General features: G+C 45.9%; 1 protein-coding gene across 1 annotated transcript; it reads right to left on the minus strand.

Moving 5' to 3' along the window:
• Positions 1 to 13915: 13915 nt before the first annotated feature.
• On the minus strand, positions 13916 to 15648 carry LOC123128295 (3-ketoacyl-CoA synthase 5). Its single transcript, XM_044548262.1, has one exon. The coding sequence runs from the start codon at positions 15563 to 15565 to the stop codon at positions 14111 to 14113; it is 1455 nt and encodes a 484-aa protein (XP_044404197.1). The 5' UTR covers positions 15566 to 15648; the 3' UTR covers positions 13916 to 14110.
• Positions 15649 to 18223: the final 2575 nt, after the last annotated feature.

The following is an 18223-nucleotide window of genomic DNA, read 5'->3' on the forward strand; positions in this document are numbered from 1 at the left end:
GAGCTGTGGGGGGGAGGGGGAGATGCAGGGGTGGCGGGGAGGAGATGCAGGGAGATGGAGGAGATGCAGATGCAGGGGAGATGCAGAGCCGTGGAGGAGATGCAGGGAGATGGAGGAGATGCAGATGCAGGGGAGATGCATAGCCGTGGAGGAGATGCAGGGGAGACGATGCAGGGGAGATGGAGGAGATGCAGGGGAGATGCATAGCTGTGGTCTAAAATTGTCAATTTGATGCCAGATTGTGGTCTAAAATTGTTGTGCATTGGTTGCTTGCAGATGGATACTGACCAAAGCTTCTTGGACACCCTTGGTTTTGGTTACACGCAAACACAACTAGAAAGTCCAATTGGAGAGCAGGCAACTCCATCAACGCAGCATCGTTCTGCAATAACAGAGAAAGGAAAATCCAACAAAGGCAAAAATTGGTCTAGTGATGAGGACAAGGTTCTCATAGCAGCATGGGCAAATACAAGTTTGGATATTGTTGGGACAGATCAAAACCGGGATGCTTATTGGGATAGAATTTCAGAGTACTACAACACAGACAGGGAATCATCATCGCCGCGGTCATCTTTTGTAAAGGATGTAACCCAAGAGCTCCAGAAGCACTTCTTTTTTGCGTAAAATAATCATCATAGTCATGCTCAAGTATACCATCAGCTATGCGGTTGAACAAAGTAAGCGACATCCTAAATCTGTGCATAAAAATTAAATGAGACAGGGAAATGAAAAAAGGACCAAAGCAGAGAAGTGTACTAGTTACGAACCTTCGTCGAAACAAATGTTCGGGAAAGCGAGGAACTTCTTTGAAGTAGTCGTCCCACAGAAGAAGAAATCCGGCATCTCTTCCTCGATCGATTGACTGACGTCCATGCTTGGAACCGCCATGGCGTCGACCGTTCTTCCTCTCTTCCTCCTCCCGCTCGGCGAATGCTGCAAGTATGAGTTCATCGTCGCCAGATGAAGATGACGAAGAACTCATGTCCCAAGTGGATGTGTTCATTGTGTTGCATGACAAACGATAGAGAAATCTAGGTGAGAAGAGAAGTCACAGGTAGAAGTGTGCTGGAAGAGAGGTGGTAGGGGTGGTTTATATAGATCGGAAATATGGCCGTTGGAAATATAGCCGTTTAAAAATATAGCCGTTGAAATATACACGTCCTAATTTACACGTTCCACTGAAAAACTGGGAGATGTATAATTTAGCAAGGTGTATATGGACGTGTATATGGAGATATACACGTCCAAATTTACACGTTTCACTAGAGATGCTCTTAGGGTGCGTTTGGTTACAATGTATTTCAAGAATACTATTTTGACAAAGTACCGTTTCAAATACTTTGAGATGTTTGCCTCTAATTAAGATTGCAGTATTTCCCCGCAAAAACAATCAGTGCAATTTCTTGTAGTCAAATACATTACTACAGCAAAAATACATTAGTGCATTATTATTTTTTGCTTTCAAATACTGCAAAAATACTTTAAAAAATTGCAGTATTTGAAAGTATCCACAAAACTATGGTATTTTTGCTGTATGAAAAAAAAAGATCGGGACCTCTATTTTAAAAACCGAGGAAAACAACAAAGGACACTAGTGGTGGTCAAATACAATACTACATAGTATGTTGCTTGCCAAACACGGCACCATTTTCGCAGTAGTTTTAGAAACTGATGGTTTCATAAGCTAAAATATTCATTGTCATCATGGGGTTAAAAACTGTAGTCTCAAACAAATTACTCCCAAACAGAGCCTTAGCAATTACTAGCTGATTATATGAAGTTAAAAAATAGTAAAGCATAAAAACTCCAAGCAATGGAAACAAGGATGATCGGCAAAAATGATAAGCACTCCCAAAATTTGGAAATTCACAATAATTCAATTCTCAAACAAATTCGTAGCGGCATACATATTGAAAAATCCCGGTAATCCTATTCTCAAATACACGTGCATAGGTCCCAAAAAAACGCAGTAATCCAATATGTAATTGTAACATCCTTAAGATTTGAAGCCCTAGTTCGGTGTTTGAGAAACAAAAATTGTGAGAAATAGAGATACGCACTTGAAATAGATCGAAGGGTTCTCTTGCCGTACCTTTTTCTTTCCTGTGATCTGGGCGAGTCACGGAGTCAGGCGGGGCGACACTGGCGCGCCGCGATGTTTCGATGGCGGTCAGAGAGGTGGGCGGCGATAGGGCTAGCGTGAGCTTTGTGAGGAATCAACGCGAAGATGCGAGAAGCCAGCAGGCTGGAGGCCCGCGTACACAAACCAAACCAGATCGATCAAACTCTATTTTGTCGTGTGCCTGGGCTATTAGATGGGCTTTGCTCGTACACCGTTTCGCTGGCTCTGGCCGGTGTCCATCGACTAACTTTACCGGTGTCACAGGAGTATATGTGCCTTATATAGTACGTAACGAGAAATTTTACCCGGTGTCCTGTGACACCGGCAACGACCACGTGGGTCCGCCCCTGGTCGTCTGGGAAGGAGACGATCACGCGGCACGCAAGCAGCGGGGGAAGAGAACTCCGGATCGCGGGAAGGATATTGCTAATGGCTTATTTCGATTGTGGAATTGTTATGTCTCAAAAATGCTGAATGGAGGACGGCCTCCATGGAGGCCGAACGAATTCAAGAAACTCAAAATTCATGTTTTTTTTACGTTTACAAGAAAAAAATACACATATACCTGGGGACACAATGTGCATGTGTGTGAATTTTCATGACCAAACACATCAAATAAAGAGCTACACAAAAAAACACTGGATTTTAATCATTTATGTCGATTTTTACCACTAGGGGTTCCAACTACTAAGAAATGACATCACTTTTTTATGCAAGTGCTAAAAAATGTCATTAGACGCCATTATTGTCAGCTTAAATTCGGTTTACCATGTTATATGTCAGCTCTCCCTCTATCTCAATATGATAAAGCGTGAGTCCCACTTGATCGCCAACAACGTTCTTATTTTTCTCTAAAATTATTCGCTTGCATACTCCTGACAAATAGGCCCCACGCTTATCATTGTGAGATAGAGAGGACTGACATGTGAGTCTAGGAATATTTTGGTCATATAACATGGTCAACGGGTTTGACCTGACAGTAGCGGTGTCTAATGGTATTCTTTAGCATACCTCCAACGGAACAATGACACTTTTTAGGTGTCTAATTGCATTTTTTGAGCAAGCATCTCACAAAACGATGACATTTTTAGCAGTTGTAACTTCTATGGCCAGTAGAAAACAATAAGTGGCATAAATGATAAAAACCCTAAAACAAGATGTGGTTTTTCAAAACATGCAACTCTTCATTCTCAAAGTTCATGATTTTTTTTCATAGCTCACATTTCAAGGCATTTCATCTTGAAATTTTATAGACATATACATTACATCCATGTATACATGTACATTTTTTCAGAATTTTTTAAACTGAAAAATTTGACTTTTGTTTTTCTTTTATAGAAAATCAGCCTCCAAAACGCCCTACCTATTATATATATCTCCCATATATATATGGAGACCTGCTAAACTAAGCGTGCGCGCATTATAACTTAGCCCGCGCTCCGGTCGCCCATCGACACAATCGGCCGATACGCGCTAATTAGCAAGCGCACGCTCCACCATGAAATCTACCGTAACGGCTTACGCGTTGTGTCCACACACTTAACCAGGCCCACGTTCCTCCACTAGTAACAAGTTACGATCACGCGACACGTAGCGTGGAAGGAGAACTCTTGATCGCGAGAAGGAAATGCTAATGGCTTCTTTAGATTGTAGATAGAATTGCTAGGGCATCTACGACCAGACCGAACAAATTTGGCCCCTCAAATGCCTGCAAACGCGCCCGGTCAGCGTCCGGGCGTGCCCATTTTGACTCCTTATTTTTTTGTTCACACAGCCATGTTCCTTACTTTTTTCTTATATATTCAGTCACATGCATGTGATTGATGAAAAAGGAGAGAAAAAAAAAGAAATAATAAAGAAATAAAAAAGTGCTCTATGGGGGGACAATCTTATATGGCGGATGCAGGACACTAACCGGACACGTAGAGATGAATATGAAGGCTGTCGGACAGCCCGAGTATTTAAGAAGGCTTTGAGGGGTCTGGTTGGGTCAACTTTTTGCTTCTCTCTTTTGTCCCGTCAGTGGTCATCGCGCCCGCCCGGTCAATTTGAGAAGTTCGGCTGTAGATGCTCTTACACCTTGAAAATGCTGAATGGGGGATGGCCTCCATGGAGGCCGAATTCAAAAAAATTCAAAATTCATGTTTTTTACGTGTAGAAAAGATGCACATATACCTGGGAACACAATTTACATGTGTGTGAATTTTCAGAATGAAATACGTCAAAATAAGAGCTACACAAAAAACTATATTTTAATCATTTATATGACTAGTTGTGTTTCACTATTCAGTTTTATCACTAGGAGTTTCAACTACTAAGAAATGGCATCGCTCCTTTATGTGAAGCTAAAAAATGTCACCAGACATCGTTACTGTCGACTCAAAACTCATTTACCATGTTATATTGCCAAAATATCCATGGACCAACATGTCGACTCCTCCTCTATCTCACTACAATAAAAGCATGGGTCCTACTTGATCCCCAACAGGGTTCTTATTTTCCTCTCAAATTATTCACTTGCATACTCCTGACAAGTGGACCCCACACTTATCATTGTGAGATAAAGAGAGCTGACATGTGGGTCCAAAAATATTTTGGTCATGTAACATGGTCAACTGGTTTGACCTGACAGTAGCGATGCGTAATGGCATTTTTAGCAAATATCTAACGGAACAATGACACTTTTAGACGTCTAATTGCATTTTTGAGTAAGCATCTCACGAAATGTTGTCATTTTTGAGCACTTGTAACTTCTATGACAAAACTGAGTAGTAGAAAACAAGTAGTGACATAAATTATAAAAAAGAAAAAACAAATTTTGGCTTTTCAAAACATGCAACTCTTCATTCTTAAAGTTCATGATTTTTTTCATAGCTCACATTTCAAGGTATTTCATCCTGAAATTTTATAGACATATACTCCTTCCGTCCGAAAATTGTTATCTTACATTTGTCTAAATATGAATGTATCAAGTCACATTTTAGTATTAGATACATCCGTATCTAGACGAATCTAAGACAAGAATTTTAACATTACTAGGAAAAACCTTATACACAGAATATTACCAGCAGCGCTCTTCAAAATACGACGCTACTACTATTTAGCAGCAGCGCGTTCCGGAAAAACACGCTGCTGAATAGAAAATAACAGTAGCGCGTCATCTCTAAACCGCGTTGCTGCTCTCATTGCCATGACCTCGCCGTCCAGCTAGTTATAGCAGTAGCGCCTTATGCCTTGCGGCGCTACTGCTATTCTCCTTAGCTGTAGCGCTTTCTCATGCCCGCGCTACTACTAACCCTACCTTATCCCCACACGTACGGCCGACCCTATCTCTCTCACTCACTCTCCCTCTCTCAGGCACTCCCGCCCGCGTCGATAACCGTTGTCGTTCGTCGCCGCCGCCGGCCGCCGTCGTCCGTCCGCCACCGAGGTACTCCCTCCTTTCGTCCCTCCTCCTCCCACCGCGCCCTCCTCCCTCCTCCTCCCTCTGCCTGCGGCCGCCCCCTCCTTCCTCCTCCGCCGGCATCCCTCTCCCACAGTCCCTCCCTCCTCCTCCTCCGACCGCCCCTCCCTCCTTCTCCTCCGGCCGACCCCTCCTCCTCCTCCTCCGGCCGCCCCCTTCCCCTCCTCTCTCCTCCCTCCCTTGTCTCTATTTTTGCAAATCATAGGTAACTAGTTTATTTAGTAAGTGATTATTATAACTAGTTTATTTATATTAAGTGCTTAATAGAACTAGTTTATTTAGTAAGTGCTTAATAGAACTAGTTTATTTAGTAAGTAGTTAATAAAACTAGTTTGTTTAGTAAGTAGTTAATAAAACTAGTTTATTTAGTGTTAGGATTATATATAAGATATTTTCAAATGTTTTTATTTCATATTTTGAACCATTGAAATGCAATGACCATCGATAAGTGGCCTATGTTTTGCCGGAGTGTTGATTAATTTCTGTTCCGGCAAATTTCAAGCGCTCGATATGTCCTTTTTTAGCAAAGGTCATGCCGGATTTTTTGGGTTTTGCCATCGAGTTATAATCTTTGAATTTTGAACACAGGAGATGTCTGATGACGATGGGATCCCAGAGTGTGTGTACTGCTACGATGACCGAGGTGTGTGAGACAGGTTTCCTCACCTGCAAAACGATAGGTTTTTCACCGTGAAGCTGGAACAGACCTTCGATGTTTGTACGGTACGCAACGACAAGCATTTCATCGTAATTAATATCATCACTTGTGCTTCTTTTGTTCAACGTGTAATTTATGGATTTTTTCAATTCGATTAGTACATCCCGTGCCATGCTAGACCATATGTATTGGAGAAGCTTGGTTTTGGTTTAGATGACTTTGAGAATGTGGAGACGAGGAGGGCTCACTTAAGAACTAAACATGGTTATGAGTTTCTGGTTAAGTTCTACAATGCGATCGATCACTTCCATTTTGGTTGCTCTAATTGGGAAGCTCTCTGCAAGTCATATGGATTTGAGGAGGGAATGCAAATAAGATTTGATATTCGTCCCGAAGATTATGATGATGATGATAATATCGACATCTGGGTGGATGTGGATATGCCTCCAGTTTTGCCTAGATGTGAGTTTGCCAAACTAATTTGTCAAGTTCAGTAATTTATGTTGTTAATTTAAAACTATTTGGTGTTCGTCCGTACTAAACTTATTTATTTATAATTTTCAGCTTATTTCTTATCTTCAAGAAATACTCGGAAGGTAGTAGACAACACATACTACAGCTATGACTCCAAGCTTAATTGTGAGGAGAAAGGTTATCTTATCTCATTCATAGAAGATGTTGAGGCCTTCAAAAACAGTCACTCTATCAGCCCAAATTATACTAGATACGTGCCACTAGTCCATACATTGCTTGATGATAACTTCATTGCCAAAAACTTGGTAAGATTTTGTTAATGATGGTAACTTCATTGCATACATTATTCTTAAGTAAACCATTGCTAACTATATATGTTACTATTTGATTTTTGAACAGAGGCTCCCGAAGCAGGTTGTGCCTGATATGCTATTTACCGAAGGTGATATGCATATGGTAGCTTACGACCAACTCCTTCGGAGGCTTACCATACTGCATACTCGATTTCTTCAAATGATGAAAGGCTCAAAATCAAAGAATGGAGCAAAGTGATGAATGCGCACACGCAAATAATTGGAGACAAAATGAATGCGCGCAAGCCACAAGTTGGAGATAGGTTTATGTCCATTCTCCATTATGGTGAAGGACCGGTTTATCTGTTTTATGGTATTTTAGCTAGGAGAGAGGAGTAGGTTAGCTTATATATGACTACAATGTCTTAGACTTGATGGTGATGCTGAGTAGGAGTAGTGATTATAATTACTATGATGATGATGAGGAGGAGTTGTTATTATAACTAGTGACAAAGTTGTTATATGACATTGGACGAAAATGATGATTATGAGGAGTTATGTGACAATGATGTATTATTATGATAAGTTGTTAATGATATTATGATGATGATAATACGTTATTATGTCATTGGGTGAAAGAACCGCCGATTAGTTTCAAATGGATGGATCCAAAGTGACCATTGGTTACTTTGGATCCATGCACTTGAAACTAATCCAAGGTCCTTTCACCTAGTGATTTAATAACTCATTATGATATAAAAACAATCTATAAATTGCTAATGTATGAAAAATTGTATATAGGTATATGAATACGACCTAAAATTCAAGAGAAATGGAATAGGGAATGATAATAGTAACGATTGTTTTCGAAAGCGCTACTAGTAATTAGCAGTAGCGCTTGACTAGACAAGCGCTACTACTAAGTAGATATAGCAGTAGCGAGTGCCTGTAGGCGCTACTGCTAAGCATTAGCTGTAGCGCCTTATCAGTAGCGCGCCTACCCGCGCTACTGATAGGCCAAAAACCGGCGCTACTGCTAAGCTTTTCCCTAGTAGTGTGATACGGAAGGAGTACATTACATCCATATATACATGTATATTTTTTTTTGAATATTTTAAAACTGAAAAGTTTGGCTTTTGTTTTCCTTTAAAAAATGCGGCCTCCAAAACACCCTACCTATTATATATATATATATATATATATATATATATATATATATATATATATATATATATATATATATATATATATATACTAGCAAAAGGGCCCGTGCGTTGCAACGGGAGAAAAAAATTCATAATTTCAAATGGTCATGATCACATTTCGTTGCATCACCGAGATACAATATCTCTCTCAATTTCTCGAAATCATGAACATTTTGAAATTATGAACAATTTGTTAAACTCATGCACATATTTGAAATCGCAAACAACATACTATTACAAATTTCTGAACATTTTCTACAATCAAGAACATTTTTTCAATTTATGAATATTTTTTGCTATTTACAAACATTTTTTAAAAATTGTGAACATTTTTAAGCAATTTTCCTGAACTGGCAAACATTCTATAATCGATGAAAATATTTAGAAATTGGGTGGAATAGTTATTGAATTTGACGAACTTTTTTTGATTTAGCGAACATTTTTGGAAATGCCCGTGCCTTGCAACGGAAAAAAACTATCAAGTTATACATGTGTGGTAGATATAAAAAAGTATGAATCAAATTCACAAAGTATATACAAATCATGTCATGATGCGATAAGACACTTTTAAAATGTAATTTCAAAAATGAACAATATGATGCTCATCAAGACTTGATTTTTTAAGGCGTCACAACAAAATATTTTGTGGCTGAGCAAACTGCATTGACGGACCCTGCCTGAGCTATACTGATAAATAAAGTGTCTCGTCTGGACTTAGCGTAGCGGTGTTTACCATAACCACTATTGTGATATGAAAATAAGCATAACTGTGTATGGAAGCAAAATAGACATTTAGTCATTTTAATATAGCTTACAAAAACAAACCCTTAGAAAGTTATGTCAATTTTGTTGGGTTCAGCGTTGTACAAAACACGGAAACCCTTTTTTACCCAACGCGAAGGACTAAATAAAATCATAAAACGAGCTATATAGATCTCCTAATAAAACCTTTATGGAACCTACAATTAGTTTTGTTCATTATTTACGGATGTGTTTTAATTTTTGTGAACATTTTCTAAAAGCTGATGGACATGATTTTTAAATTCCTGAATATGCTTTGAATATTGGCTCATTTAAAAAAATCATGAACATTTTTTATTTCATGAAATCATTAGAAATCGTGATTTGTTTATAATTTGTGAGCAATTTTTTAAGTCGTGAACATTTTTTGATTTTTAGAATATTTTTTAAATTCACAAACAGTTTACCATTTTCCTACTTTTTTAAGAACTCGCAATTGTTTGATATTTTGGAAATCCGAAATTAATTTTGAGATAAAAAACCAAAACAGAAATAAAAAATAAAAAGAAATAAAAAATAGGGGGCGCCATCAATCCGAAATTTATTTTTAGGGAAAAAACAAAATAGAAATAAAAAAAGATATAGAAAACAGGGGGCGCCACGACCCGCACATGGGCTGGCCCATTACTGCGCTTGGTAAAAAGAAAGAGAAAAAGCGTGAGAACCAGGGATCGAACCCTGGTCTCCTGTGTGGAGCATCGTTGCCTCAGCCATCGCACTGTTCATGCATTGGTGCTATTATATCGTATCCACCTTTAATAACAGAACCCTGGAGCGATATTAGAAATTAAAAACGAATCGTTTTTGCCACTTACGGGTGGCATTGGTGGGTAATTATTGCCAACTTCGAGGGCACTTTTAATGACGAACGACCAGAAGCACTCCGTGCTTTATTAGTATATATATATATATATATATATATATATATATATATATATATACCTTTCATTTTTTGGGGGTTTTGTACAACTCTCTTCATTGGTTCACAAGCCAAAACGCACACACATCCTTCTCTCTCTCTCTCTCTGCCCCCCTCCCCCAAATCATCGCTTGCGTCTACGATTTCGGCTAACGCTGGTCGTTTCCCTCTCCGTTCTCCACTAGCAGGACATCGCACCGGTCTCCATCAAAATTTTTGGGGCATTGTCTCTTCGCTGCTCCGCCCCTGCACGTGTCGCCATCGCTAACCTAGCCTTCGGCTCAGGCTTGTCGACGTGACCACGTCATGCCGCCCTTGGTCCTGTCTTTGCCCTTGCGAGTATCAAGACCCTAGCATGGATTCTCTGAAGCAATCAACACCTGAAAGCAAGTTCAGTTAAGTTCAATGTGTGTAAAGTATCAACGCCCTTCGTTACTCTGTGCCACTTCGCAAGTGAAGATTAACGAGACGACGTCGGTCTCCCATGGGACAACCGAGAAGCTCCTAAATGTCTTTGTTTACTTTCCGACAAAGGGCTACATTAGCCAACTGCCCCTATTTGCTTTTGGACTTAATGTAATACATAAGTTAAATTTTAAATTGTTTTATGTTCGTTCATGTATAAATTTAAGTTCAAAAGACGGACAAAGTTTGAATGTGTCGGACACGTTGGGCGTACACAAATCCCACAACCAAAATCGGACATGGTCGTCCGCTCGCGTGACCCAAACAAACAAAATCCGGACATATAATACGTCCGTTCTGGGGTGAGTTGGCCTTAACTCATGCAGCTCGTTCTGGGAAGCTAGAAAAAAAAAATCCGAGGGTGCTATACCGCCATGGCAAAGTTGTAGACCAGACTAGCCTTTTTTTTTGTTGAGGATCAACCAGACTAGTCAGTCCAAGACCAAGATCCAGGTTTTTTTTTTTGAGAATCTCACAAAGCTTTATTACTGAATCATAATGTTCATAGGTACAAAAAGAAGATCGCCGGGTTGTCCTAGCCAAGTGTGTCGGCCAAACCCTAAAGATAACGCATGCTTTGCGAGATTATGGGCCTCCGTATTGGAGGTCCTATACTCATGAGTAAACGAACATGAAATAAAGGTAGTTGCTCTAGTCTTGATTTCCTCGACAATGGTTCCAAATTCTGCTGAGCTTCCCTGTCTGATTGCATCTACCACCACCTTGCAATCGGAGGCAACAAGTAAATGGTTGATATAGAGATGTTTTGAAAGTGCTAAAAAAAAGCCCAAGATCCAGGTGAGCAGAGCCCAGCAGTAGTAGTTCATCGCCAAAAAAAGCCCAGAAGTAGCGTAGTGTGGCCCAGCCCGCGTATCTCTTCACTAGCAATGTTGCCTTCAGCCCCTCAAAAAAAAAAGCAACACTGCCTTCTCCACCTTCCCCGCAGTATTCCCTCAAAAAAAAGAAGAAAAAGAAGAAGAAGCACACCTTCCCCTCAGCACGGGTCAGTGTTCAGTAGAGAGAACAGCTTGCCAGTGCCAGCATGCCAATGGCGGTGCAGGTGTGCCACTTAACAACGCGCGTGCATTTTCGATTCTAGATTCAGGTCAGCTTTTTTTTTAGAACGAAGGCTCGCGAAGAATCCGGCTTTGAATTAACAAAGCCATCAACCGGCCAGGAGTTACAACAGACAACCCAACTTACAACGGTCAGAACGATACAACGGGGAACACTGGAAAGCCTACTCACTACAACCTCCGCAAGCTGCAAATGAATTGCAGCTAGCACAGGCCAATCACTCCATACTAGGATCACATGTAGCAGAAAACGAAGCAGCACAGCATGACATAGCCGACCTTCGAGGATGTACCGTGCTCCAGGAACACCTAGAGAAGACGGGAACCAACATCTTCCGTCTCAATCACCGAAAAGGGACCCTTCCCCCTCGCCATGGCACGTAGGCACCGCATCATCAGGATTTCGAGAAGCTCACCCTAGAGCTGGAAGAATGTCGCCCTCGCATCACAAGGTGGACGTAGGATGACCACATCGATTTGGGATATGCCGCGCCGGCTGCTCCGCCACAGTCCTTGCCCAACTAGTTGGAGACGATCCAGGTCAGCTGAACCTGCAATTTAGCTGCCAGTTCAACCACGCACAAACAAGTACGAGGAAACTAGTAACTCTGGAATCAGAGCAATGTGTACGGAGTGCAATACTATGCCTCACCATCCTTTTTTTGATAGAGTTTTTGTGACCACGTGGACGCCTCCTCGTGGTCGGCAATGTTTGCACACGTGGTACTGGTGATATGCCATGCGTATATTCAGATCGTCAATATCCATCGGCATTTCTCAAGAAGCCAAATTTGCTGATCTTGTCTGTATAATGTATATGCATGATGTATCCCCACCCCACATAGCACATATATATCCACGCAGCGATGCATCTATCGCTATTGCTACATCTGCATATTTGGCACGAGACAAAAAGAGAGAGTATGCAGTCAAAGAAGCAGTTGGCTCGTCTGCATGTGCTGCCAGAGATCATCAGATATGCATATGTTCAGATCAGTGTATACAAAACGGCCAGCCTGTGCGTCCGGGATCGCCCGAAGGAGCCTAGGGTTTCCGATGTTTGGCGTGTCTGCTCTTTTCCTCGGCAGCCAGATCGCCACACTGTCTCGTACTGAAACATCTCCTTTCGGGTAGGGGATCGCTGCCTGTGGCTCTCCCTTCTTCCTGCGAGAACCACAAAGGGCGGAGGATAGCAACCGGTGGTTGGTGCCGATGTTTCCCCGTGTTGGTCGAACCGAGCAGTACATTTCGGCCATTTACTCCGGTGACTGACTGTGGTGGTGGCCGCGGTTGGGGCAATGCGACTGCACATTCATGCCGCTCCGGCGCAAGGAGGGGCCCTGGACGCCGACGGGCCGGCGAGGTGGCGCGCCAGACGGCCGAGCTGGACTGCGCACGCGGCGGGGACGGCGACATGCCACCGGTTGTCGACGCCGATGGCAATATGGCATGCGCGGCGCGCGCTGCCGATGGCAATATGGCATGCGCGGCGCGCGCTGCCGATGGCACGCGACCGCTGGGCTTGCCGATACGCACAGCGCCCCTGGCCGGCATTGATTGGGCTCGCACGCGACACGTACGCCCCGTCCTGCCGTTGCCGCATCTCGCGCATGCATGCATGCAGAAGACTGGATGGTCAGGATGAGCGAGCGGGGGGGCGGCCGTGGCAGGCCATAACTCCAGGCCAGCGGCGGGGCAGGACTGCGGCCGCGCGTGCAGGGATTGAATTAAACCGGGGTGGCATGTCAGGGCGGAAAGCGCCGAAGCGGCGGGTTCAGACAGATCCGGTGAGTGACTGTCCGTCCGTCACCGCGGCGCGCAGAGATGAATTGATGGAGCAGGGCTGGGTGGTAGGTAGGGCACTCACTGATGCACCGGGCGAGCGAGGGCGAGCCAACTCTCTCTCTCTTTTTCCTCGTCTCATTAACTCGTAGGACGACGGAGCAGGGATGGCGAGAACATTATCGAGTCGTCCCAGAAACAGAAACGGAAACGGAGGGACTTGTGTACACGATACTGGCAGTCTGGTACTACTGATCATCACGCCAATTGAGCGTGCGGTACGTAACGGCTAACGAGTGTAAACAGACAGGGCAAGCGACCGAAGCAACCAAGCCACCTCGTGCGTGCCGCAGCGCACAAGCACGAGCATGGTAGATGGGGCAGAGCACGGCGGCGAACCGGCGACGGAATCAGTGCTCCAATGCAAAACCCTAGCTACCATCGCCCGTCGGGACCTCACGTCTTCTTCTCAGTCTTAGACTTGTCTAGATACAGAGGTATCTAGACCTAGATACATCCGTATCTAGACAAATTCAAGACAAGTAATTCGGAAGAGTAAAACGTTTGGTGCGTGGGATCACGTAGGGGCGAGGTGGGGAGAGGGGAAGTAAAAGGGAGAAGCATACATCAATGCAATGCAACGTGGAGAGAGAGAGATGAGATGAGCTCACTGGATGCATGCAGCAATGACTAGTTTTACGTACAGAGCACGGGTCGATCGTTGGTAGAGTATTAGCTAGTGCTACCACCTAGTGGTGGCTACTGGAGTGTGTGGACTTTTCTGTGTACGAGCCAACGTGTGTGTACGAATGTGCACCAGACGAGCTGCCGGGCTGGGTTGGGTTGGCTAGGCTAATGCTTGAGCACGTCGGGGATGTCGACGGGGTAGCGGTGGACGCAGGCGGCCCAGGGCCCGTCGGCGCCGCCGGGCGCGGCCGGCGGGCGGATGCACTCCCAGGCGGCGCTGTTGCACTTGAACCCGGAACCGAAGCCGATCATCCACACGCGGTCGCCCCTGCGCATGCGCCCCTTGGCCTCCACGTAGGCCAGCTCGTACCACAGCGAGCTGCTGGACGTGTTGCCGAACCGGTGCAGCGTCATCCGCGACGCCTCCACCTGCTCGTCCGACAGCGTCAGGCTGCGCTGCAGCTCGTCGATCACCGCTCGCCCGCCCGCGTGGATGCAGAAGTGCTCGAATGCCGTGCGGAAGTCCGGGATGTACGGCTTGATCCCGCGGCTCACCACCTTGCGCGCGATGAAGGACAGCGCGAACAGCAGCTGCTCCGACGCCGGGAGCACCAGGGGCCCCATGGCCGTGATGTTCGCCTTCAGCGCGTCGCCGGCCACGCTCATCAGGTCCTTGGACAGGTTGATGCCCACGTTGCCCCGGTCGTCCTCCTCCTGGTACACGCAGCGGTACGCGCCGTCCTGGGCGCCCGTCAGCGTCCGCACCACGCGCGCCAGCCGGAACCGCGCGTTGGCGCCGTTGGTGGAGAGCAGCACGGCGGCGCCGCCCATGCGGAAGAGGCAGTTGGGCAGGAGCATGGCGCGCTCCTTGCCCATGTAGTAGTTGGGCGTGATGGTCTCCGTCGACACCACCAGCGCGTTCGAGCCCCTGGGCGCGACCTGGAGCAGGTTCCTCGCGAGCCCCACGGAGATGAGCCCGGCGCTGCAGCCCATCCCAGCGAGGTGCACGTTGCGGACGTCCTTGCGGAGGTTGTAGCGGTTAACGATCATGTCGGCGAAGGACGGCGTCGGGGCGAAGAGGCTGCAGTTGACGACGAGGATGTCGATGTCCTCCGGGGCGACCTTGGTCTTGGCGAGCAGGTCGTCGATGGCGGAGAAGACGATGAGCTCGACCTCGGCGCGGGAGGACTCGAGGTCGCGGGACGGCGGGATGTAGTGCTGCGCGTAGGGGAGGCAGGTCTCCTCCCCGAGCCCCGAGCGCTCGAGCAGGCGCGACATGAACCGGACGCTGCGCTCGTCGAAGCCCGGCCAGACGCGGGCGTGCTCCTGGAACGCGGCGAACGGGACGCGGCAGCTGGGGCTGGTGCGGAAGCACGCGTAGTCCACCATGTACACCGCGCGCGGGCGGAGCTTGAGGTAGATGGCGGCCGCCGCGGCCGGGACGAACGCGGCCAGGAACATGTGCACGGGCCGGAGCGCGCGCAGCCGGGCGAGCAGCTCCTCGGGCCCTAGCTCCGCCGCCTTGAGCAGGGCCGAGGCGGCGAAGGGCACCGCCGCGATGGCCACGATGTTGCTCACCGCCAGCTGGTACAGCCGCTTGAGCTTCGCGGACGAGCTCATGCTAACGGCGCCCTCTGTATCGCTTGCGTCTGTGTTGGGAGCAGCTGTGGCTTTGTGGCCTCGTGGGTGTGTGTCGCCTGGCTCGCGGTGGGAGGCGAGGAGAAAGCCGGGAGGGAGAATTTAAAGAAGCCAAACTCGGGGTGCCGGACCCCGCAGGTGGGGCCCGAGCCTGTCGCCCCGAGAAGAGATCACGCTACAGAAGCAGGCAGAGGACTCACGATCCTGACTTGATGAGTCGGCTGTGTGAGTAGGTGGCTACTCCCCTTAGATTAATCAAGTCTCGGTCGACTGCGTAAAAGCCCTTGGATCTTTGCGAGTAGATTTGTGCTGCACCGGGCATCATCCGACGGCCCACGTAACATGTCGTCCCACCGGCTGCAGGACCTTAGGGCATCTTCAAGGCGACCCGTAAATCGCCCGCATCCGTTTGTGGGACTGTATCTCTAAACTGTCAAAGTCAAAGTCAAAGTCATCTAACGCGGGACTGTATCTCTCTGTGAGACGGTCCGGATGCGTTTTCTCCGGTAAACCAAAGTTAAACATGAGGAGATTTGTGGAAGTTCGGACACCAGACATGTAGGACTACGACACCCTCAATCCACCCAAAACCCTTCTCGAACCCACGCCTTCATCCTCCCCATTTTCTCATTTTCCTTCTTTCTCTCTTGCCTTCGTCACCGCTCCATCATCCCGTCCGCCATGCCACACCCCTATCGGAACTCTACGCCTCTGTCACCTCCAGCGCTCCAGCAGGGCTCCACCTCGCTTCTCCTCCATCGCCGTTCAATCCATGTCCTTCGAATACTCACCATGGCCGACAACTATTCGATGTATTGGCGTAGGTAAAAAAGTTTTTCCTTTTTTCTTTCTAGCAATGGATTCTCATTTGGAGTACATATACGAGCAGTATGTTGAGTCGTGCGGCGGCTTGTCGGACGAGGAGGAGTACTCCCATGAGACGACGATGATGCAGGTGGTCCTTGAAGACGCGGATCGTGCAAAGGAGTATGCTCTCAATTTCAGGGCTCAATCAAGGGTCTGAGTGCTCAACCGCAATAGGGCGCGCGGCCATTTGACACTGATGGCTGACTACTTTGTCCCCGATGCACTCTCCGTTGACCATTTTTGTCGGCGCTTTCGGATGCGCAAGACTGTCTTCGATCATTTGTACTATGGCGACCGGTCCTATGATGACTACTTCATCCTAAAGAAGGACGCCGTGGGAACGATTGGGTTCTCTTGTTACCAAAAGTGGACGGCTGCACTTTGCATGCTTGGCCGCACTTTGCATGCTTGCATATGGCACGACCGCTGATTCGTGTGATGAGTACCTACAGATGTCTGAGAGCACATGTGGAGATGCCATGGTCAGGTTTTGCAACTGCAGTGGTTGAGGTATTCAAACCTCAGTACATGAGAGAACCAACTGTGGTAGACACAGAGAGGCTCTTGGTAATCTCAGAAGCAAGAGGGTGGCCAGGCTTGCATGGATCTTTTGACTGCATGCATTGGAAATGGAAGAACTTTCTGAAGGCTTTACAAGGGCAATATTAGGGTCATGTTAAGAAGCACACCATAGTACCTAAAGCAGATGCATCACAAGATCTTTGGATTTGGCACGCTTTCTTTGGAATGCCGGGTCTCACAAAAAATCAATGAGCTGCAGCAATCACCGTTGTTTGCGAGGTTGATTGAAGGAAAAGGATCTCCTTGACACTATACTGTCAATGGACATGAGTACAACATGGGCTACTATCTGGTTGACGGTATCTATCCTTCATGAGCTACCTTTGTCACCACCATCTCTAATCCACTTGGCCAGAAAAAAGCTCACTTTACCCAAAGACAAGAAGCGGCTAGAAAGGATGTCGAGAGGGCATTTGGAGTTCTGTAGGCCCGTTTTGCAGTTGTTCGTGGATATTCTAAACAATGGGATCCAGAGATCTTGTGGGAGGTGATGACATGTTGTGTGATCATGCACAACATAATCGTCGAGAATGAGGGTGATGATGCTGCCACAACTCTAGAATTTAAGAACATGGGTGATCCTATCCAACTTTCATACCACAATCCGTCCACAATTGAAGAATTTATTCAAATGCATCAATAAATTCAGCATCGCCCAACTCACGAGCAACTGAAGAAAGATCTGATTGAGCATTAGTGGGCGATCAAGCGGAAAACAATGTTGGGATGAAATATTTGAACTTTTTAAAATTCAAACTCCTGTTGCATGCGACTATTTGAACGTAAGTACATTGTGTGTGTGTGTGTGTTTGATCTTTCGGACTTAAAAAATGAGGAAGGCCGGATATATGCAGCCACGGTTGGATGGCGGCCTCCCACGTTTGTGTCCGCGGACTGGACCCCTTGTCCATGGACGGATGCAAGAGGAAATTTGTGGGTTGCCGTTGAAGATGCCCTTATCCCCTTGGTCATGGCTCAAGACGACAATCTTCTCATGGGCTCTCACCCAATGGGTAGGGTATGGGTCAACAACTTCGCCCATGGGTATTACCACCAGGTAATTCGATTAGTCATGGGTAGGGTATGGATATAAATTTATGTCTGTGGATCACCCAATGGGTTGCCCATTAATATTGATAATAAAATAAATATATTTTCTATACTTATTCTTTATATGTAGAAGTGCACTTC

Source organism: Triticum aestivum, chromosome 6A (assembly GCF_018294505.1).
Source record: "Triticum aestivum cultivar Chinese Spring chromosome 6A, IWGSC CS RefSeq v2.1, whole genome shotgun sequence".
NCBI classification, from domain to species: Eukaryota; Viridiplantae; Streptophyta; class Magnoliopsida; order Poales; family Poaceae; genus Triticum; species Triticum aestivum.